This window comes from Leuresthes tenuis, unplaced genomic scaffold (genome assembly GCF_036924035.1).
Source record: "Leuresthes tenuis unplaced genomic scaffold, fLeuTen1.0.hap1 SCAF_11, whole genome shotgun sequence".
Taxonomy (NCBI): Eukaryota; Metazoa; Chordata; class Actinopteri; order Atheriniformes; family Atherinopsidae; genus Leuresthes; species Leuresthes tenuis.
Genome location: NW_027325365.1, coordinates 220,812 through 243,557, shown reverse-complemented (window position 1 = coordinate 243,557; position 22,746 = coordinate 220,812). Strand labels below are relative to the sequence as shown.

Sequence of the window (22,746 nt, the reverse complement as noted above, 5' to 3'; positions counted from 1 at the left end):
ATGCTTCAGACTGAAGATCAAACAGAACTTTATTTGAAACACACAAATGTTGCATCATGTGATCAGAAGCTTCCTCCTCCTGCTGCTCCTCATAAAATCAATACTGAAAGATCTGCTGGGGGAGAAGCGCCCCGACTGGCTCAGCCAATCACAGCACTGCATCCGTCTTCTTTGGATAAAAGACGTTCAGACAAACTGATCAATTCACAGGAAATCAATGACTTCTTCACCTTGGTCACGTGACACCACCTTCAGCTGCTCCCTTACACCTGTGACCCAAAGAGCAGCAGATCCACCTGAGTCGGGTCCAGAACCAGCATCAGCCCTGGCCTACAGCGCCCCCTGCTGGACCCTCCTGAACAGCTGCTGCCTCTGCTGCGTCGTCATGGTGTCACAACTTTGCAGCAGGTTGGCAACGATCAGGGTCTGCTGGACGCTGGAAGTTCTGACCCAAACCCGGCCATTCATCCCCACCACCAGCTCGCAGGGGAACATCTGCTCCAGATCAGACCGGATGTCACTGTGGGGCGCCAGCAGCCTGCGGGACAGAACCAGGTCATTAATCATCAATACAGGTACTGATCAGTGTGTTCTCAGGTGAGTTAGCTCTCAGGTGAGTTAGCTCTCAGGTGAGTTAGCTCTCAGGTGAGTTAGCTCTCAGGTGAGTTAGCTCTCAGGTGAGTTAGCTCTCAGGTGAGTTACCTCTCAGGTGAGTTACCTCTCAGCTGAGTTACCTCTCAGCTGAGTTACCTTCTGACGAGCCCCAGAGAGACTCTGAACAGCAGACCGCCTCCTCCGAACACCCCCATCCCGTTGGCCCGGCCCGACCCGTCGATGCACACCAGCTCCGGCTCCATGTCCTTGTTGGCGATGATGAACTGAGCGAACACCAGGTCGCCCACCTGCACAGGTGACACAGGAGCGAGGGGCTTCAGGTGGTCTGCAGAGCAACCAACAAGCAGCTAAAACAAACTGCAGATTCAGAGGTGGAGCCTCGGGTGAGCTCACCTGGAGGAGCTGCTCAGGTGAGCTCACCTGGAGGAGCTGCTCAGGTGAGCTCACCTGGAGGAGCTGCTCAGGTGAGCTCACCTGGAAGAGCTGCTCTGTTCCGGTGAGCTCACCTGGAAGAGCTGAGCTCACTCGGAGGAGCTGTTCAGGTGAGCTCACCTGGAAGAGCTGAGCTCACTTATTTACCTGCTCCTGATCCATAAATGCAGTCCATCACTGATAGCTTTGGCTGTTCAGACTTCTGCTGCTCTCCTGATATACTTTTACAGATGGAGGGCAGTCTACTTCCTGGTTTACCGGTCACATGACCATATTACCCTGCAGTCCAGGTACCGGACCTGGACCTCACTGGCTCACCTGGACATTGGGTCGGTTTCTCTTTGTGGCTCCTTCAAACGCCAGGTAGGACAGAGATGCCAGCTCACTTCCTCCAAAGTCCACCTTGAAGACGTCGCCGGATTTGCCCGCTACGATGCCGATGACCGCCTCTCCTTTGGCGGGAACATACTGAGAACAGGGGGACACGTTCAGCTTTCCTGTCTAATCTAGTCTTGTGCCGACCTCCCTTTAAAATTCTGTTCATTTTTAATTTTGCGGCGGTCTGCTTCATCAGTTTTAACTTTCGAAACAAACTTGAACTTCTCTCACGGTTCTGTTCGGTTCTCTGAGTGGTTCGGCTGCGGCTGCTTCCCTCAGCGAACCTCCTTTAACCCCCAGAACCGGAATGTACTTACCCTCCTCTGTTGGGAGTCGATCCAGAACGCATTCGGAGGCTTGTGTCTCAGCACGCCGCTCTTGCACACCACCAGCCGGGCCCCGTTCCGCCGCAGCCCCGGTCCGCACACCGCCCGCTCCGGCTTCGAGCTCTCCGTCAGAGAGATGGTGTCCTCGGCCTCGAAACAGAACTCATCTCCCGGTAACAGAACCTCTCCAACTTTCTCCTTCAGACTGGAAAACATGCCGGCTGATGCTGGCACGCGCGGAGGTGCTGTTGAGTGTGACTCAGGAAACAGTTGCAGCGCCACCTGCCGCCCAGGAGGACCTTAAATAAGGTCTATCTGACCCGCGCGTGGAGCCACCAGTAATCGATAATCTGTTTGATCCAGTGGGTCAGTGCACCGGAGGATAAACCGAAGAATAAACGTGGTTCTGCTTATTTCTTTTAACCTAAATGTGGAGCAGCAGGTTCCGGTCTGGTTGTGGATGAAGAACAGGTTGCTGGCAGCAGGTGGCGCTCTGAGCCCGACCCGCTCGTGCTCAGGTGGTGTGATTATTGATCAGATTACAGGTACTGATCGGTCACCGGAACCGCTCTGCCTGAGGACGACCCTGAAGTGGACCCAGTGGTGATGAGACAGCTCAGTAAAGCTGAAGTTCTGGTTCTGGTCCTTATTTAGTCAGGTGTTCTATGTGTTCTCTTCAGGGCTGGTAGAACTGGTACCTTGGGTCCAAAACTCTCCTTTATTGCTCTCATATCGGCCTGGTTCTGATGTAACTGCACTGACTTCATGCCATCATCACCGGTTCAGTCTGGCTGTAACACGGGTGTTCTGATCCAGAGCCCAGCCCGGCCCGGCTTGCTGCTGGTTCCTGTCTGGACTGTCCTGGTGTCAGACTGAGGAGCGGTTCTGGCTCAGTTGACCTGTGAGGCAGTTCTGACCCGGTATTACCCGGTTCTGCATGATTCGATCACAGCTGGATGGTTCCTCATATTTCTGTCCACAGCTGCCAGAAGGTGGGCTGGTTCTGTAACGGCAGCAACTGGACCATGATGTGAGTCACATCAGAATTACATCAGAACCACTCAGTCGGCCCGGTGCTGACACTCATAGCGGTTCTGACTCTAGCCCAGTTTTATTCTGAGGCACCTGTTCATCATCGTTTAATGGACCTCGGCACATTCTGAGCCCCACATTTGGTTCTTCTGCTCCATTAAAAGCCCGGTTCCGACAGGACGGATCAGACATCAGTTCTCTCAGAAGCACTCCAGGAACTGCTCCTCAGTGGTTCTCTTCGCTTCTTTTTGGAAGGTCTTTCTCAGTGAAAATCTTCAGGAGTTCCCCAGGGTTCTGTTCTGGGCCCGGTGCCGTTTCCTTCCTTTGGGTCCATTTCCAGCTGTTTCCTGCCATTGTTGCTCAGCTGCTGTTCAGCTGCATAAAGACTGGATCTCAGACACCTTTCCTCAGCTGGACTCCGATAAAACAGGTTCTGGATGTTCCGTCTTCTTCAGTCTGACCCACTTTGTGTAATCTTGGTGTTCTGATCCAGGATCTGAGCCTGATCAGCAGAGATTTTTACTGTCTGAGCAGAACTTCTCTGAACCGCTTACAGATGGTCCAGAATGCAGCTGCCAGAACCTTCCAGAAGCTCTCATATTCCATCGGTTCTGGTTTCTTTCCATGGGCTCTGGGTCAGGTTCAGAGTTCTTGTTTTTCCATTCAGAACTTTGCTTGGTCGGGTCCATTCATCTGTCAGAGTTCTGCCGCAGCCCGATCAGAACCGCGGGAGTTCTGCCGCAGCCCGATCAGAACCGCGGGACTCTAAGCTCAGAGTTCTGCTGCAGCCCGATCAGAACCGCGGGACTCTGAGCTCAGAGTTCTGCTGCAGCCCGATCAGAACCGCGGGACTCTGAGCTCAGAGTTCTGCTGCAGCCCGATCAGAACCGCGGGAGCTCAGTGTTCTGCTGCAGCCCGATCAGAACCGCGCGACTCTGAGCTCAGAGTTCTGCCGCAGCCCGATCAGAACCGCGGGAGCTCAGAGTTCCGCCGCAGCCCGATCAGAACCGCGGGAGTTCTGCCGCAGCCCGATCAGAACCGCGGGACTCTGAGCTCAGAGATCTGCCGCAGCCCGATCAGAACCGCGGGACCCTGAGCTCAGAGTTCCGCCGCAGCCCGATCAGAACCGCGGGACTCTGAGCTCAGAGTTCTGCCGCAGCCCGATCAGAACCGCGGGACTCTGAGTAAAGATCGTGTTAGGTTCACTGTCCCACGCACTGTGGGAACTTTTTTATTGTTTCTGTAAAACATCTAACTTGAGCCTGTGCAGTTAGAGGATTCATTCAGAGGTCTGGACTGGTTCTGAGGGTCCGAGGTTCTGTTCCTGTTCAGGTTAAATGTTGTGTCAGCAGCTGGTTCTGATCAGACAGTAAAATCAAACTGTAACAACATTGAATATCTGTGATTTAAAAACTATAAACTGATCCTCAGTGAACTTTCTGAGCTGAAACTTTCTTTATTTGATTTATTTTCTATGCTTTGAGTTCATCTTTTAAAGTTATTTATTTCATTTCAGTGCAAAGAGCTCTTGGAGGAAGAATTTTTGACCCGTCTCCATGACGACAAACTTCTTTTTGTCTTCATTTAATTTTAGTTGGAATTTAACTTAAACTGGCTGTATATGAACTAATTTACACGTTTGTTTAGTTAAATAAAGTTTAATTACTTTGTTTCATCAGAATACTACAAATTTATTGCAAAAGTATATTTTATATATATAAAGTGTAAAATTAGGCTGAAATTTAGAATAAACTTGATTAAAATCAGTGTTTTAGTTCAGTTACAGTAACAGTTCAGAAAATATATTCAGATATTCTAAATAACTGCAGAACACTGAAAGTGTGTTTTCTTTTAGTAGAAAATACGTCAGAACCGCCCTGACAGAACCAGCTGGCTGTGAGACGCTCTGATGACATCACTCAGGTGAGGCCAGGTGAGGAAAGTAATCTGACAGGAGGCAGGAGGGTCAAACTTTCAGCTTTATTTTACAAAAACATACAAACAGCTGAAGATGTCCCAGAGTCTGACCTCTGACCTCTGACCTGCCCACATGCTGCAGGACCACAACACATTTACAGGAGTTCAAACTGAAGGTCAGAACTTGCTGGTTTTTACAGTAGAAATCAAACGGTAGAAAAAGTAAATCTCAAACGTCCTTCCTCCTCCTCCTCCTCCTCCTCACGGCAGCTTCACTGACCCTTGACCATCGTCCTGCTGGAGCCGCTCTTCAGAATCTTCTGGAAGAGTTCGTCTGTGGAAACCAACAGAATCAGAACAGAACCGGCTTTGGATCACAAACTACAGCAGAAACACTCACCATTCCTGAAGCTCCTGGCGTCCACCTGCAAGACAGAGAAAAGGGTAAAAAGGAGCATCTGCAGAGATTCACTGAAACATGTTCAAACCTGAACATAAACCCAGAATCTGAGGCAGAAACAGAGTTTTTCTCAGTTCTCAGCAGCTTTAAAGTGAATCTCTGCTCTGAGCTCCTTTATTCTCCAACACAGCCTGAACCCTCTGAGACAAGCTTTCTGTCATTTCTTTAAGGAGTCTTCAGGAATAGTTCTCCAGGCTTCTTGAAGGACATCCCAAAGCTCTTCTTTGGATGTGGGCTGCCTTTTGTTCCGTTCTCTGTCAGATGATCCCACACTGCTTCAATAATGTTGAGGTCCGGGCTCTGGGGAGGATTCATCCCTCCATAAGACCTGTTGCCACTGATTTTCAGTCCACTTCTTGTGTCATTTGGCACAGCTCAGCCTTTTCTCCCTGTTTCCCTTCCTTAAGAACGGCTTCTTGACAGCCACCCTTCCATGGAGCCCATTTCTGATGAGGCTTGGGCCAACAGTAGATGGATCAGCTGAAGGTCCAGATGCATCTCTCAGGTCCTGTCAGGTCACAGCTGGATTTTTTCCTCTTTCTTAAGGACATCACTTTCAGATCCTGTTCATCTGCTGTAGATAGTTTTTTAGGCCTGACACTTCTTCTTTTGTCCTCCACTTGTCCAGTTTCCTCAAATGTTTTAAGGACACACTGCACACCATGCTGAGATATGCCAAGTTTTCAGCTAATAGCTCTTTGGGAATCACCTTGTTGCTGCAGAAATCCTATTTTCTGTCTGTCAAACTGTGTTTTCTTTGCTGTTTTTCATAGATGCAGCTAAAGAAATGGGAACAAATGATGTGTCTTTGTGACAGGCTGCTGGTAACAAAGAGCCTAAAGATCCAGTTTAAAATGGCTTCTTTGCTAAGTTGTCTGTTCTGTGTCTCTTTGTGTTTTATCTTCTATTTCAGTTCTTCTTGTCATTTTATCTGAATTCCCACAGTTAGCTTAGCATGTGTAGCTTCCTGTTTTATTTGGAGACCCTGAATTTAAGACTAACTGCTGGTTTTTCAGGCTCCGAACAGTCTGAGCCCTGCTGACCTTTATTTAAAAGCTTCACACCTTCATGTTTTTAGAAAAATAGTTTTTCTGCTTTGTTGGATTGAACAAATCTCACCCTGAAGGCAGCAGCTGATCTGAGCAGAGCTGCAGGTCCGTCGGCCTGCTCGGCGTCCACCTTTGGAGCTGCAGACACACAAACATCAACACGTGTAAACTGAACATCTGGACGAGTCTCCGAACCTCAGAGTTCAAAGAAAACACAACCAGAAGAATCTGAGTCCGACATTCTGAGCCTCAGAGGAACCTGCTGAAACTCAACCTTCAGCCAATAAAACGGGTCACACGATGTCACATGACCTCAGCAGGGTCACGTGACCTCAGCGGGGTCACACGATGTCACATGACCTCAGCAGGGTCACGTGACCTCAGCAGGGTCACGTGACCTCAGCAGGGTCACGTGACCTCAGCAGGGTCACGTGACCTCAGCAGGGTCACAGGTTAGAGTTCAGCTGAAGAAGGTGAAGCAGCAGCAGAAACGGCTGATCCAACTCACGCAGAGGTTTGATGATGCTGTTGATGGCGTGAACGACTCCATTGGTCGCCATCAGGTCGGCGTCCGCCACCTGGACCTTGTTGACGTAGACGGTGTAGTTACGCTGAGACACAGAGACACAGTCATCTGATCAGAGGCAGTTTAAGAGCAACAGGTTGTTAGCCAATGAGGAACCGGTGTGTGGAACTGACCACGCCCAGCTCCAGCTTGTCCCCCTGCAGAGGCTTCAGCCTGGTGTGCGATCCGATCCCCCCGCTGACCAGCATGCCCTCACCCAGGTGGTACCTGAGCACACCTGACAGCTCCGGAGGGGCACCTGGACACAGAGAAGTGTTCTGATCTGAGCTCAGTGTGAGGCCATCCCCACCACCGCCTCCACGACTCTTCATCACATGACTTCAGACAAACTGAAGTTGGGTAAACTGTCCTGTTATATAATTACTGTAGATGGTATTTCCTCAGCTTCTAGTTCTACAGTGAGGAACCTTGGAGTTATTTCTGACCAGGATCTGTTCTTTGACTCTCATATAAAACAGGTTTCTGCCTTCTTTCACCTTCGTAATATCATTAAAATCAGGACCATCCTGTCTCAGGGTGATGCAGAGAAGCTGCTCCATGCATCTGTTCCTTCAGGACTGAACTACTGTAATTCCTTATTATTGTTCTGTCCCACAGATTCTCTGAAAAGCCTCCAGCTGATCCAAAACCCTGCAGCCAGAGTTCTGATGAGATCTAACAGCAGAGATCATGTTTCTCCAGTTTTAGCTTCTCTTCATTGGCTCCCTGTTAATTTCAGAATAGAATTTAAGGTTCTTCTCCTCACACATAAAGCTCTTAATGACCGAGCTCCATCACATCTTAAAGATCTCACAGTTGGATATTTCCCCAACAGAGCACTTTGCTCTCAGGCTGCAGGTTTCCTTGTGGTTCCCAGAGTTTCTAAAAGCAGAATGGGAGGCAGAGCCTTCAGTTATCAGGCCCCTAAAAGCAGAATGGGAGGCAGAGCCTTCAGTTATCAGGCCCCTAAAAGCAGAATGGGAGGCAGAGCCTTCAGTTATCAGGCCCCTAAAAGCAGAATGGGAGGCAGAGCCTTCAGTTATCAGGCCCCTAAAAGCAGAATGGGAGGCAGAGCCTTCAGTTATCAGGCCCCTAAAAGCAGAATGGGAGGCAGAGCCTTCAGTTATCAGGCCCCTAAAAGCAGAATGGGAGGCAGAGCCTTCAGTTATCAGGCCCCTAAAAGCAGAATGGGAGGCAGAGCCTTCAGTTATCAGGCCCCTAAAAGCAGAATGGGAGGCAGAGCCTTCAGTTATCAGGCCCCTAAAAGCAGAATGGGAGGCAGAGCCTTCAGTTATCAGGCCCCTAAAAGCAGAATGGGAGGCAGAGCCTTCAGTTATCAGGCCCCTAAAAGCAGAATGGGAGGCAGAGCCTTCAGTTATCAGGCCCCTAAAAGCAGAATGGGAGGCAGAGCCTTCAGTTATCAGGCCCCTAAAAGCAGAATGGGAGGCAGAGCCTTCAGTTATCAGGCCCCTAAAAGCAGAATGGGAGTCAGAGCCTTCAGTTATCAGGCCCCTAAAAGCAGAAAGGGAGGCAGAGCCTTCAGTTATCAGGCCCCTAAAAGCAGAATGGGAGGCAGAGCCTTCAGTTATCAGGCCCCTAAAAGCAGAATGGGAGGCAGAGCCTTCAGTTATCAGGCCCCTAAAAGCAGAATGGGAGGTAGAGCCTTCAGTTATCAGGCCCCTAAAAGCAGAATGGGAGGCAGAGCCTTCAGTTATCAGGCCCCTAAAAGCAGAATGGGAGTCAGAGCCTTCAGTTATCAGGCCCCTAAAAGCAGAATGGGAGGCAGAGCCTTCAGTTATCAGGCCCCTAAAAGCAGAATGGGAGGCAGAGCCTTCAGTTATCAGGCCCCTCTCTGTGGAACCAGCTGCCAGTTTGGCTTCAGGAAGCAGACACCCTCTCTACCTTTAAGATCAGGCTGAAACTTTCCTTTCTGATAAAGCTTATAGTTAGGGATGGCTCAGGTGAGCATGAAACATCCCATAGTTCTGCTGCTACAGGCCCAGCCTGCTGGGGGAGCTCCCATGATGCACCTCTCCTCCCTCCATGTACAGATGACATCATTGCTGTCATTAACTTGTGTTTCTCTCTCTCAGCAGGTGTCTCTGGCCTGGTGTTACGCTGCTTGTTGTCCCCTCTTTCCTGTCCTCTCAGCCCCAGCTGGTCCAGGCAGATGGACCCTTCCTGGTTCTGGTTCTGATGGAGGTTTCTTCCTGTTAAAAGGGAGTTTTTTCACTCCACAGTCGCCTCGTGCAGCTCAGGATCAGAGAGAAGTTTAGATCCAATCTGTTGGTTTCTTTAGCTAGGCTACTTTTTTTTGGTTCTCTGTGAATTGGACTGATTTAGAATTTCATGAATTGGATTCTAATTGGCTTGAATTGGACTGTAGGTTTGTTGTAATTTGGCTCTTTATAAATAAAACTGAACTGTATTGAATAATCAGTAATCATCCGTATGGCCACCAGAGGGCGGTGTCTTATGGTACAGCTGAAACTCGCGCCTCCACGTAGGAAGCAGGTTGTTCCTGTGAGTTTCACAGCAGGACATCCTGTTGGTTTAAAACCTTTAACACTCACGCATCAGCCGGTTGAGCTCGGCCCGCGGCAACGCGCTGAAAGCGTCGTTGGTGGGAGCGAAGAAGGTGAGCGCCCCCTGCTGGTTTAGCAGCTCCGTCATCCCTGCAGTCTGGACAGCTCCGACCAGCACGCTGGAAGAAGGCGACAGACAGACGGTAACAGAACGGCTGCATGGCGAGCTGTGGTTCAGGGTCATGAGCGACCTCGGCCTCCTCAAACACTTTCAAAGCAAAGGAAGCTGTTCGTTAGCTCAGAGGAAGAAACGAGGACACCGTTCATTACGCTGATCCCCACTCGTCCTGAAAAACAACTTTTCATGATTTTTATAGATTGTGGACACAGTGACAAGTTAAAGTTAAACGGACGGAAAATAGAACAACAAAGAGAAACAGGATCACTATTATTCAACTTTATTCTTAAAATAGGAAACGTTAGTTAATGTTAGCTAAGCACCAAACGACCCTCGGCAGATCCGTCATTTAGTGATGATGCAGCTGAAGGAGAAGGTGACCGAGGTGACCGAGGCGTTCAAGGCCGCGGGCGCCGAGGCGTTCAAGGCCGCGGGCGCCGAGGCGTTCAAGGCCGCGGGCGCCGAGGCGTTCAAGGCCGCGGGCGCCGAGGCGTTCAAGGCCGCGGGCGCCGAGGCGTTCAAGGCCTCGGGCGCCGAGGCGTTCAAGGCCTCGGGCGGCGAGGCGTTCAAGGCCGCGGGCGGCGAGGCGTTCAAGGCCGCGGGCGCCGAGGCGTTCAAGGCCGCGGGCGCCGAGGCGTTCAAGGCCGCGGGCGCCGAGGCGTTCAAGGCAGCGGGCGCCGAGGCGTTTAAGGCTGCAGGTCTGTACAGAGCAGGTAACCACGGGGGAATGAGCTCACCTGAAGCGGTCGTCGGCCTTCAGGACGTCCATGACGGTCCCCATCGGAGGAGTGAGGATTTTGTCCACGGTGAACATGGAGGCATAGCGCCCGATTTTGTCATGAGCAGCAATGCAGGCGTTCTCGATGCACAGGTTCTGCACAAATACATGAGAGGAGAGATCTTCATCACCTGATCACCATTCAGCTGCTCACAGCCAATCAGAGAGCCAGAAGAACCGTGTGTTCTCTGAGAAGAAAATGCCCAAATCTGAGTTTACTGTTAGAAACATTTAACACACAAATGAACTGCTGATTGTGATCTGCTGAACTCAGGACTGAGCAGGACTGTTAAATAACCACAGGTCCAGGACCTGGACCTGGAACATGTGCGGACCACCAGGGACGGACCACCAGGGACGGACCACCAGGGACGGACCACCAGGGACGGACCACCAGGGACGGACCACCAGGGACGGACCACCAGGGACGGACCACAGCACCGGGCAGGAATCAGCAGGAAGCTGTGCAGCAGGAAGCTGTGCAGCCACCATGATGAAAAACAGTTTCATGGCTGAAACTGGGTGTTTCTACCGAGGCTCGTGGTAAAAAACAGAGCAGTGGCCGGGTTCGGACCCAGAGTTCTTCCAGCAGAGACCTTAGCCCCAAACAGCACCACACAAATGGAGAGTTTAAAACTACACCATCACCAGCGTGAACCGTTTTATTTTTTCAGAGGCTGACTCATCAGGTTCTGACAATCACGACGACCTCAAAGTACTCAAAGGCTCATCAGCCAGGCTGCTGGTTCTGTTGGGAAACCACGTTCCGATCTGGGTTAGCTTGACTCAGAAAATCACCTCCAAAGTTACTGGAATCAAATAGGATCAAAGTCAAAAAGACTCTGGGGAGTTTAATCAGGAAAAAGGAATAAATCAGTCTTCAGGGAAAAAGAATAATTTTACAGTTGCATTGTGCAGGATTTTATTCACTCAAAGCCTTTTTCCTAAAGACAGAAAACTCTATTCTGCCCGGCAACAGTGAGATCACACCCAACACTGCGTCTTCATTGGTTTGGCTTTCCACCAGCATCTCATATTTCTTCTGTCAGAGCTGATGGTGCCAGCCGGACCAAACTGGTTCCAACCAGTACCAGGCAGCTCGAAGCTGCTCTCAAATTTATTTTTCACCAACAAATCCTTCTGCATTTTTAACACTTCCTGTTTTGTAATCAGTTCAGCGTCGTACTTTACATGATGCCTGAGTTTTTAAACACTTCATAATAACAATACAATGAGTAACTTACTCAGAATGTGTCTGATATCTATAAAGAGACAGCTGAGGACTCATGTGACCTGACTGGGACGCCTGCAGGTGGACTGAATGTCCTGCTGGACCTCCTTCAGCTCAGCTTTACCTGAGCATCAGATTCATTTTGATGATCACCCTGTTGGTGAGTCCTGAGAGTCGAACCAGAACCTTCTGGGGTGAGGAGATGGTTCTGATCGCTGTACCAGCTCACGTCAAACATGGTTTTTAGTCGTCCTTTGTGATGATAATCACTGGTCATCTTAGAGCGTATGACCTCAGCTCGCTCCTGGTTCGGGACCTTCAGTCAACTCAGACTGTGAAATCAGTGGTTTTAGTTTATTATTTAGTTAACTTAACTTTGTTGTACTTCTGTGCAGCAGGATACAGATCCATCCTCTGCAGCAGGATACAGATCCATCTTCTGCAGCAGGATACAGATCCATCCTCTGCAGCAGGATACAGATCCATCTTCTGCAGCAGGATACAGATCCATCCTCTGGCTCTGCAGCAGGATACAGATCCATCCTCTGCCTCTGCAGCAGGATACAGATCCATCCTCTGCAGCAGGATACAGATCCATCCTCTGGCTCTGCAGCAGGATACAGATCCATCCTCTGCCTCTGCAGCAGGATACAGATCCATCCTCTGCCTCTGCAGCAGGATACAGATCCATCCTCTGCCTCTGCAGCAGGATACAGATCCATCCTCTGCCTCTGCAGCAGGATACAGATCCATCCTCTGCAGCAGGATACAGATCCATCCTCTGGCTCTGCAGCAGGATACAGATCCATCCTCTGGCTCTGCAGCAGGATACAGATCCATCCTCTGGCTCTGCAGCAGGATACAGATCCATCCTCTGCAGCAGGATACAGATCCATCCTCTGCAGCAGGATACAGATCCATCCTCTGACTCTGCAGCCGGTGCTGCTGATCTGATCTGCTGTGATGACCTCAGCTATGGTGGAAACCATCTGTGCTCTAAGGATGCATGTGAGAGGCGTCAGTTTGTCCAGACGCTACCTGACATGGTTCTGATCCAAAGTGGCTCTGCAGACGGTGAGGTGAGTGTTAACAAGTCAAAATGAATGAATGAAGAAACGAGTGACAGTTCTTACGTTTCTGTAGACAAAGACTCTGAGTTTGAGGCCTCCCAGCGTCTCCAGCTCCTGACCGTGGTACAGGGACTTTGAAGACAGCTGCTCCTTCAGGATGTGATTGGTCATCAGCTTCTTCATGTCAGGAGTCATGGTCACGCCTCCTGTTGGAGTCACAGTCAGGTGATGTGTTCCTGCTTCTCTGAGCGTCTGTGAGGCCTGAGCAGGTGAGCGTTACCTGTGAAGGCGTCGTTCAGGGGAGCCAGCATGGTCAGAGCCTCGGAACCCGTCAGGTGGGAGGCCAGACCAGCGTCAACAAACAGCCTGGTTGCCGTGGAAACAGAGGAACCTTCAGCCAGTTCCAGGAGAGTTTTAGCTGTAATACAAGAACAGGTTCAGATAAAGCTGAAGGGGGTCTGGGACAGCCTGGTTCTCTCCCCATTCTCCTGACAGAACCTTTTCAGTTCCTGAAAGGTGTAACCTGCACAGTCTGTATGGTACGGGACACCTCAGGGCTCTGTTTCAGGCCCTTAACTATTCTCTCGGTATTGGTTCCCTCTGGGACACCTTAATCAAACGTTCCCATCACTGCTATGCTGATGACATTCAGTTTTTAGAGCCTCAGACGTGTCAGAGCCGGACGGCCCAGAGTTTCCTCAATCTGAGCACAGAACAAACAGAAGAACTGAACACGTCTCACTCCATACTCAGAGATATCTTTCTTTTTTACCCTCTGGTGCCTAATCTGTGAATCCAGATGAACTTATACAGCCAGACTCCAGCAGCTGGACTCTGGTCCTCTGATCAGGGTCTGCTGGTTGGACCTTGCTCCAAAATCAGAACTAAAGGGGACCTCAAAGCTTTGAGGTTCTAGCTCCTAAACTCTGGAACCGAGAACTGGAATTTTTAAAATCATTTAAGGAAAATTCAACAAGCCTTTGGCTAATTTTACTTTTCGTTTTTATTGTTTCTGTTCATTTATCTGCTGTTATAAAGCAGCTCTTTAAAGGTTCCATATGAATAAACTTTACTTTATTACTCAGTAAAAGTTGCAACAGGTTCAGCTGTGGACAGATTATCTAATTTTCATTTTATTTGCTTTAGTTTCTGAGCACAGCGCTCACCAACTGCAGAAAGAGTACCTGAGTCTGGGATGAGCAGCTCATTGATGTAGTGAATAACTCCGTTGGTTCCCAGCTGGTCCTTCTTGGTGATGATGGCCTTCCCGTTCAGAGTCATCATGTCTCCGTCACAGCCGACCTCCAACATGGTGCCCTGGAGCGTCTCCATCGGGGTCCCCGAGACGATGGACTCGGCACACTGCATACTCTTAAGGATGTGGTAGTTCAGCAGGTCTGAGGCGTGGACAGAGAAGGACTCCAGCAGACTTCAAACATGCAAAGATCATCTCGAACATATCAAACAACACGTTCAGAGGTTTACCTCGAAGAGCCACGGGGTCTCCCAGGATCCTGTTCATGGTCTCCTGAGGAATCTTCGCAAAGGCATCATTGGTGGGGGCAAAGATGGTGTACTGACCCTCGCTCTCCAACATGGCGGTCAGACCAGCGGCAGCGAAGGCCATCTGAAGGCCAGGCACGGGAAGTCAGGAATACTTTGAGTTTAAACTGACGGAGACTCGTTTGGAGACATCAATAATAAGAGCTTCATCCTTAAAACACAATCTCTCAGACTGATGTTACGACTCCCCAGGGTCTTTCGTTTCATTAACTTTATGGAACCTGCGATGTGCAGGTGCCAGGCTCTGATTGGAGGGCCTGTGGAGGATTATCTGCTGTGGAGCGGGATTCATAATAAAGAGCTGAGGGACTCATCTCCCTCTCCTCCCAACCAGCCACACCGAGTCTATTTATAGCTGAAAAGTTTGTAGGGTTGGGCTGCCGTATTATTATTCCAGAGTTTCCCCTGTTTTGTAGGGAGGTGAGTGTTTGTCTTTGGTTCTGAAGTTGCTTTGTTTGCGTTGGTTTCCCTTGTGAAGATAGTTTGGTTTGTTTGTTGTCTCGGCCTAAGCCCACCCTGAAGTCTGGTAATCTTAATGTGGCTGCTTGGGGGTTGAGGAAGATGGATCACATTTCTGTTGTGCTTTAATTACCCCTGGGGGGCGTAGCACCCCGCTGTACTCACCCGCAGGGTCTCCAGGTCGTCATCGATGTCGATGATGGACTGCATGTCGTTAGTAACGGCGGTGACGACGCGGTCCACCACGTGAACGATGCCGTTAGTGGCGTGTTGGTCAGGTTTGATGAGGCGTGCGCAGTTCACCGTCACAATCTGAGAAGAGAGAGGGAAGCTTGTTAATCTATCGATCAGATTAATGCAGTAACTGTTACAGGTCAGGCTTCACTGCCAGCGTTTGTGACACCAAACAGGTGAGATCCAGAGCTGTCCTGCTCCACGTTTCTTAGTCTCTGCTCTGGTTTAGTCTCTTTTCTGTGTTCCTGTTTGGTATTTTCTTCCTTGTATTCTGTTTTAGTTTTCAGTCCTCACTGCTAGATTCTGTTGGATTCTTCTTTTCTGTATTTAGACCTAGATGTCCTCAGGTGTCTTGGTCTGTCCCCTGGTCTCATTCACAGTCTGCTGGTAATTACTCACATCCCTCTGTCACTTTCTGTTTTTGGCTTTCTATCCTTTCTTGGCAGCATATTTTGTTTAGTTTGAAATAAAACCTTTGTTCATCTACCACCTGTCTCCACCTCCTCACCTGGTAGGTCAGAGTTTGGCTCCTTTACCTATTAACAGAATGATCTGGACACAGCGGACTATTCGCCTCTTTGCTGCAGAGCTTTCCATTTTTTCCACAGTTAGATCTTGCACTTTCCGTGTAATGCCCCTGAACAATTCTTTGAGAGGATCAGGCCATCATGCCTCTCTAAATACACAGCCTAAGACTGACATAGGGGAAATGGCATTACCCTTATCGGGTACCTCCGCCAGTGGGGAGCTAAGACAGAGGGGGACCAGCCCCTCAGGCTTCAACTGGCCCGACACACCCCTGAGGGAGACATTTCAGAAGGAGGCAAGGCTGCAAGCAGTTATTTCCTCACCTCCTCTGTAGCTTCAGAGTGACAGACGGCGCCCAGGAGGGCCAGCATCACCTACCAGTGCTAGAGACTGCTTTGCCATCCCCCAACTTAGTGCAAAACTCACCCCTGAAAGGGCCTCTCAGCCGCCTTCTGGGGTAGCTTCAACTGTCTTCCCAGCCTCATGGCCACTCCCTCAGAGTGTCTCAGAGTATCTCAGAGTATCTCAGAGTATCTCAGAGTGTCAGAGTGTGTCTCAGAGTGTCTCAGTGTGTCTCAAAGAGTGTCTCAGAGTGTGTCAGAGTGTCTCAGAGTGTCTCAGAGTGTCTCAGAGTGTCTCAGAGTGTGTCAGAGTGTCTCAGAGTGTCTCAGAGTATCTCAGAGTATCTCAGAGTATCTCAGAGTGTCTCAGAGTGTGTCAGAGTGTCTCAGAGTGTCTCAGAGTGTGTCAGAGTGTCTCAGTGTGTCTCAGAGTGTCTCAGAGTGTCTCAGAGTATCTCAGAGTGTCTCAGAGTGTGTCAGAGTGTCTCAGAGTGTCTCAGAGAGTGTCTCAGTGTGTCTCAGAGTGTCTCAGTGTGTCTCAGAGTGTCTCAGTGTGTCCCAGTGTGTCTCAGAGTGTCTCAGAGTGTCTCAGAGTGTCTCAGTGTGTGTCAGTGTGTGTCAGAGTGTCTCAGAGTGTCTCAGAGTATCTCAGAGTGTCTCAGTGTGTCTCAGAGTATCTCAGAGTGTCTCAGAGTGTCTCAGTGTGTGTCAGAGTGTCTCAGAGTGTCTCAGAGTATCTCAGAGTATCTCAGAGTGTCTCAGAGTGTCTCAGTGTGTGTCAGAGTGTCTCAGAGTGTCTCAGAGTGTCTCAGAGTATCTCAGAGTGTCTCAGTGTGTCTCAGAGTGTCTCAGTGTGTCTCAGAGTGTCTCAGTGTGTCTCAGAGTGTGTCAGTGTGTCTCAGAGTGTGTCAGAGTGTCTCAGAGTGTCTCAGAGTGTGTCAGAGTGTCTCAGAGTGTCTCAGAGTGTGTCAGAGTGTCTCAGTGTGTCTCAGAGTGTGTCAGAGTGTGTCAGAGTGTCAGTGTGTCTCAGAGTGTCTCAGAGTGTCTCAGAGTGTGTCAGAGTGTCTCAGAGTGTCTCAGAGTGTGTCAGAGTGTCTCAGAGTGTCTCAGAGTGTGTCAGAGTGTCTCAGAGTGTCTCAGAGTGTGTCAGAGTGTCTCAGAGTGTCAGTGTGTCTCAGAGTGTCTCAGAGTGTGTCAGAGTGTGTCAGAGTATCTCAGAGTGTGTCAGAGTGTCTCAGAGTGTCTCAGAGTGTGTCAGAGTGTCTCAGAGTGTCAGTGTGTCTCAGAGTGTCTCAGAGTGTCTCAGAGTGTGTCAGAGTGTCTCAGAGTGTCAGAGTGTCTCAGAGTGTCTCAGAGTGTGTCAGAGTGTCTCAGAGTGTCAGTGTGTCTCAGAGTGTCTCAGAGTGTGTCAGAGTGTCTCAGAGTGTCTCAGGTGTGTCTCAGAGAGTGTCTCAGAGTGTGTCTCAGAGAGTGTCTCAGAGTGTCTCAGAGTGTGTCAGAGTGTCTCAGAGTGTCAGTGTGTCTCAGAGTGTCTCAGAGTGTCTCAGAGTGTGTCAGAGTGTCTCAGAGTGTCAGTGTGTCTCAGTGTGTCTCAGAGTGTCTCAGTGTGTCTCAGTGTGTCTCAGTGTGTCTCAGAGTGTCTCAGTGTGTCAGTGTCTCAGCTGTGTCTCAGAGTGTGTCTCAGAGTGTCTCAGCTGTGTCTCAGAGTGTGTCAGAGTGTCTCAGAGTGTGTCAGAGTGTCTCAGAGTGTCTCAGAGTGTGTCAGAGTGTCGGATAGTGCGCTGTCACCCCATTGCTGTAGTGATGGATGTGGAGGTTTGAGTCCTGGTACATGGAGGGGAAGCTGGTTCCATGTCTCAGCTCCTCAGAGGTCAGACGGCGGTTCACCATGTGGTAATGAAGAGCGTTCAGCAGTTCAATGTTCACGTTGCTCACCAGAGCGTCCAGGATCTCCTGCAGCAGAGTCAGGATGAGTTTCATTATCGTGGTGGCGTCACCGTGTGTGTCAGAGCTGTTGTACTGACCGCTGGCAGCATTGCCCAGGCCTCGTTGCTCGGAGCAAAGAAGGTGAAGCTCCCCGGACCTTCGATCTCCTCCCTCATGTTGGCTCGTTCAGAGTACATCTGGGTGGTGGTGGCCCCGACAACCCCCAGAGTGTTGTAGATGTTCACCAGAGGCAGCGCTGCAATCACACACAGTTAATGCTTTCACTAACAGCTCTGAAACACAGGGGACGCCCAACATCACATGACCAGTCGCTCTACGCTGGGGCAGCTTCTTGGCAGGCAGACCATGAAGGCGGGGGGGTGAACGTCAGTGAGGAGAGCTACATGCTAGGCTAGCCTCCTCTCCTCAGAGGGCTCCACTCCAAAGCATGTCTCCAGCCAACGTTTGCTCATTGGAAAATACTCCAAATAAGAGTGGACAAGGACAAATGGATGAATAACGGCTAAGTTTATATTCTGATGGAAACCTGGCTTAACAACACAACAACAAAGCTGAGTCGGAGGCTGGTGCACCAGCTTGGACATTACTGAGAGACACTGGTCAATGCTACTGTGCCAATGCTAAGCTAGCTCTGCTTGATATTTGACTTTTATTGCAGGGATAATTTTAACCACACAAAGTCTGTTCCCTCTAAATTTGATCAGCATGTGTTCCGTCCCACCGGGGGCAAAAATGGATGTTGTAAAAGTTAATGTTGTTTAAAGACTTAAGAAAGCAATCCCCTCCCCCATCATCAGTCATCACTGCTCACTGTTGCTGTTGTCTAAGTGCAGACCACCCATTAAGAGAATAAACTAAAACTGACCGGTCAGAGGGGGCTGAGGACAGGACTAGGACCAGGAGGGAACCCAAAGTCCCAACACAGACACAGTTCTCTGTGCCTCGGTGCTACTCCACATGATCTGCAGCACTGAGTGAGTCACCTCAGAAGTACGTACACAGAAACCAGAATAGATGGACTGTTTGTCCACTGCTGACAGCCTGAGACTCTGCATTCAGAGCTGGCAACATCTCTGCCTACAGCACAGCCACAGATCCCAAAAAAGGAATCAAGAACACAAAGTAAAACTACAGAGGACGCCTTTCTACAAAACCAGGATCCCCGGCACCTGTGGCAAGGCAGCAGGTGGCCAGGTGGTCCCACCTGATCTGACTTTCTTACTAATAAACTCCATCATACTGAGGAATCTAACACGGTCCACTCTGAGTACAGGTGCCCCTCAAAGGTGCTGACCGCTGTCCGGTGCCCCCCCCCGGGCCTAACATCACCTGTGACCCCACTCGGTCCCTGAAAGTAAAACGGATCCCGTAGCCTCCACGTTTTTAAGCACTTCAGGCTTTAAACTTCATCTGTGAGCATAGATCCTGACTTTTTTAATATTGCTCTTTGTTTTTATGGAAGTTTTTGTTCTGTGTTGTATTTTCTGAACTGATTAAAACCTCAGATCTCGCTGTTGGGTTACAGGTGTTGCTGTGTGTCAGAGGTCATACCAGCAGGACAGCCCCTCTCTCCAGGAATCTTCTCATAACCTGGACAGCACTCGTAGGTGATCACCCTGCAGAGAAGACATGATGTAAGGACACATGAGGACCCCAGAAAACCCCTGTGGACCCCCATCCTCAGCCCTCCTTTTCCTGAGGAAAAGAAAGTCTCCATAAAAACCTGCTGCAGGAGACACATAAATTCCTGAGTGTTTATAATGATGCTAATAAAGTTATGAGCTCCAAACAGCTGCTGAGTAGAGCTCATAAATAAAGAAGTTCCCGTAACACGGCACAGGATTTCATCATCCAGAGCTGCGCTGTCAGCTTGAATGGAGGTTTGGATCCTGAGAAACCAGGACCAGAACCTGGACCTGGACCAGGACCAGGACCAACAGGACCAGGACCTGGACCAACAGGACCAGGACCAACAGGACCAGGACCAGGACCAACAGGACCTGGACCAGGACCAACAGGACCAGGACCTGGACCAGGACCTGGACCTGGACCAGGACCAAAAATAATGTCCAGCACACAGTGATGACGTGTTCCTATAAACCCAGCCAGGAAAGGTTGGGACACAGTTTATTTCCGGTCAGACAGTCTGAACTCGACATATTTCCTGTTGTCTCGTATCCATTTTTCTGACCTGCAGCACATTCCATGAAAGTTAGTTTCCACTCTGTTCTCATCAGGGCAGCGTTGCAGATGAGGAGAGGAGGCGGTGCTGGGTGGAGGTGGGCTGCAGGCTGAGGCCGTTTAAACTGATCTGGAGTCTGTCTGGACCTGTGAAACGATGTGAAACTCCTGAGGCTTCGGGTGAGGAACAGCAGCAGCTGGAGCCTCTCCACCTGTGGGTGTCTGCAGAGGCCTCCACCCATCGCCCGCCTGAAGGATCCTCTCTGACAGCCGAGGCTTCCCGTCGCTCCTCTGCAAACAACCTGCAGCTTCTGGATCTATCAGAACCACTCAGCTGGAAAGAGTTTAACCACAAGAACCACACGGTTCTGTCCAGGTGACTCAGGGACGGTAACCAGGTACAAAGAGGTACCACAACGACGTCTGGGCCAGCAGTGTGATCATGGCTGGCTGTCAGAACCGTAACAGAACCAGCACCCGGTGCTGCTGCTGAACACTCCACTGACGGCTCGGACTCCTGGAGCAGGATTTACAGGCACCAGCTGGGGCCCAGGTGGAGCTGAGGTCTGTCTGCTGGAAAACTGTCTCCATGTGGCTTCTGGACTTCCTGTAGAGATTTCCATAATAAACGCCGTCTGGCCTCATAAAGCCGGCTTCCTGTGAGAGAAGAAGAATCTACAGCCAGACTCCAGACGGGGGACTGCCATCACCGCCAGGGAAAGGCTTCCTGTTCACTCCAGAATAAAACGGAGTGGAAATAAGACGGCTGCAGCTCAGAGGGATTCAGAGCTGCTTCCAGCAGCTGATGACGGTTCAACAGAAAGAATAAAGTTTCAGCTTTAAACTCTTTTAATTCAGTCTCTGGGGAGGTTCTGACTCCAGCTGCACAGCAACAGCTGGAGGAAGGCTGCGATGCACCATCCAAACCACAGTGAAATCATCTCAGTCAGGGTTTAGAGGAGGAGTCAGAGGAAGATGGAGAGGTGTCCATCACCAGAGGAAACCTCCAGCATCAGGAGAGAAGTTTCATCCTTAAATCCTAATGAATCTGGCTGAAAGGATTCAGTCCCTGAATCAGGCTGAATCTGGCTGAAAGGATTCAGTCCCTGAATCAGGCTGAAAGGATTCAGTCCCTGAATCAGGCTGAATCAGGCTGAAAGGATTCAGTCCCTGAATCAGGCTGAATCAGGCTGAAAGGATTCAGTCCCTGAATCAGGCTGAATCAGGCTGAAAGGATTCAGTCCCTGAATCAGGCTGAATCAGGCTGAAAGGATTCAGTCCCTGAATCAGGCTGAATCAGGCTGAAAGGATTCAGTCCCTGAATCAGGCTGAATCAGGCTGAAAGGATTCAGTCCCTGAATCAGGCTGAAAGGATTCAGTCCCTGAATCAGGCTGAATCAGGCTGAAAGGATTCAGTCCCTGAATCAGGCTGAATCAGGCTGAAAGGATTCAGTCCCTGAATCAGGCTGAATCAGGCTGAAAGGATTCAGTCCCTGAATCAGGCTGAATCAGGCTGAAAGGATTGAGTCCCTGAATCAGGCTGAATCAGGCTGAATCAGGCTGAAAGGATTCAGTCCCTGAATCAGGCTGAATCAGGCTGAAAGGATTCAGTCCAAACCTGAGAGCAGCCAGAGGAGAAAGGGTTTCCCTGAGAAACATCTGGACTCCAGAAAAGCAAAGAAAGAAGAAGAGGGAGACTAAAGAAGTGAGTCCTCAGTTCTCTGAGAGGAGAGTTATTGACAACCATCATTAAAAATGGACCTCGCAGTTAAAACTGTTCAACTTTACATGGAGATTATTGATCAATCATGACATATTTAGTATGAATTTCAGCATCAATCAGATGAAATAAAACTCAGAGCCCAAAGCTGTAAGTTAATAACAAATTATCTTCCACCATTTTAAACTTGTATTTAAGTCTAATTATTATAATGAGCCTTTTATTATAAGGTTAAACTAAGATCGTATTTATTATCTTATATTATGGGAAAAATATGCTGAGAACTATTTATCAAGTCAGCATGGGGCCCCACCAAGACGGTTTATTCAGAGGCCCCAGAATTTAGTGCTACGCCCCTGCTTACATTCTACTATATATTATATCATTCTGTCTCCTACCTCGTCTCTTCCCATATTATCTAGTTTTAACTGAACTTATCTGACCTTACATCATCTTATCTCAGTTCTGAGTCCCACAGCTCCAGAACCTTCCTGTTTGGGCTTCTAACCATCCGGATGAGATCGACTCCATCCTCAGAGTCGCTTCCTCTGCAGAGGTTTAGTTGATCTGAAACTGTTTGACAGGGAAAGCTTCTTCAGCCACAGAGCTGTTCCTCTCCTGCTCCACCCTAACCCTTCCATCATGCTTCCATCTGTGACAGCACGGCTCCCCACAGAGAGGCTCAGCTTCGACTGATGATCTTTAAATTCTGCTTTCTGAAGACCCAGATGAGGTCTTCTTCTTCTTCAGTTTCAGCCTGAAGAAGAACCACAGAAGAAGTCGACCTTATCCATGCTCAGACTTCAGTTTCTGTGTTTCTGAAGAACCTTTATCACTACAGATGGACACCAGATGTATTTCATTTACCGAATTACGTTGTAATGAGTTCAACTTTTTCTGTTAAAGGTATAAAACAATCAGCCATAGTTATGCTTTCCAGCTGTTTGGATGTGAACAGAAGCTGTAATTATGATGTAACACAGCCAGAACCGACCAGAGTCGGTTCTGTTCTCTGACCCGGTCCGGCCCAGTTGAACTGCTGCTGCAGTAAATGTAAACAGATGGAGATCAGCTGCCGTCTGTGTGTGTGTGTGTGTGTCTCTCTGTGTGTGTGTGTGTGTCTCTGTGTGTCTCTCTCTGTGTGTGTGTGTGTGTGTGTGTGTGTGTGTGTGTCTGTGTGTGTGTGTCTGTGTGTGTGTCTGTGTGTGTGTCTGTGT

At 49.6% G+C, this 22,746-nt stretch overlaps 2 protein-coding genes across 2 annotated transcripts in view; both read right to left on the bottom strand.

Moving 5' to 3' along the window:
- Positions 1–24: 24 nt before the first annotated feature.
- exosc3 (exosome component 3) lies at positions 25–2,023 on the bottom strand. The gene is made up of 4 exons (XM_072395099.1): positions 1,743–2,023; positions 1,366–1,515; positions 751–902; positions 25–538 (listed from the first exon to the last, which is right to left on the bottom strand). Exons 1-4 carry the CDS (start codon positions 1,965–1,967, stop codon positions 331–333), a joined length of 735 nt encoding a protein of 244 aa, XP_072251200.1. The 5' UTR covers positions 1,968–2,023; the 3' UTR covers positions 25–330.
- Positions 2,024–4,747: 2,724 nt separating this feature from the next.
- Positions 4,748–22,746, bottom strand: part of tgfbi (transforming growth factor, beta-induced) — a 31,236-nt gene continuing 13,237 nt past the window's right edge. The window contains exons 3-17 of the mRNA XM_072395098.1: positions 19,180–19,244; positions 17,706–17,863; positions 17,470–17,634; positions 14,744–14,890; positions 14,042–14,183; positions 13,741–13,953; positions 12,837–12,974; positions 12,620–12,762; positions 10,215–10,351; positions 9,348–9,478; positions 6,909–7,033; positions 6,718–6,820; positions 6,280–6,347; positions 5,101–5,125; positions 4,748–5,034 (exon numbers count right to left, since the gene is read on the bottom strand). Coding sequence (XP_072251199.1) covers positions 4,973–5,034; positions 5,101–5,125; positions 6,280–6,347; positions 6,718–6,820; positions 6,909–7,033; positions 9,348–9,478; positions 10,215–10,351; positions 12,620–12,762; positions 12,837–12,974; positions 13,741–13,953; positions 14,042–14,183; positions 14,744–14,890; positions 17,470–17,634; positions 17,706–17,863; positions 19,180–19,244 — 1,822 coding nt within the window. The 3' untranslated portion in view covers positions 4,748–4,972. The remainder of the gene's footprint in view (positions 5,035–5,100; positions 5,126–6,279; positions 6,348–6,717; positions 6,821–6,908; positions 7,034–9,347; positions 9,479–10,214; positions 10,352–12,619; positions 12,763–12,836; positions 12,975–13,740; positions 13,954–14,041; positions 14,184–14,743; positions 14,891–17,469; positions 17,635–17,705; positions 17,864–19,179; positions 19,245–22,746) is intronic.

Bases quoted from the DNA above. Each gene is read 5' to 3' on its own strand.
- exosc3 (XM_072395099.1), bottom strand. From the start codon at position 1,967: ATGTTTTCCAGTCTGAAGGAGAAAGTTGGAGAGGTTCTGTTACCGGGA. The intron at 1,516-1,742 runs GTAAGTACATTC...CCCTGTTCTCAG, and splicing joins TCGACTCCCAACAGAGGAGG to TATGTTCCCGCCAAAGGAGA. The intron at 903-1,365 runs GTGAGCCAGTGA...TCACCTGTGCAG, and splicing joins GAAACCGACCCAATGTCCAG to GTGGGCGACCTGGTGTTCGC.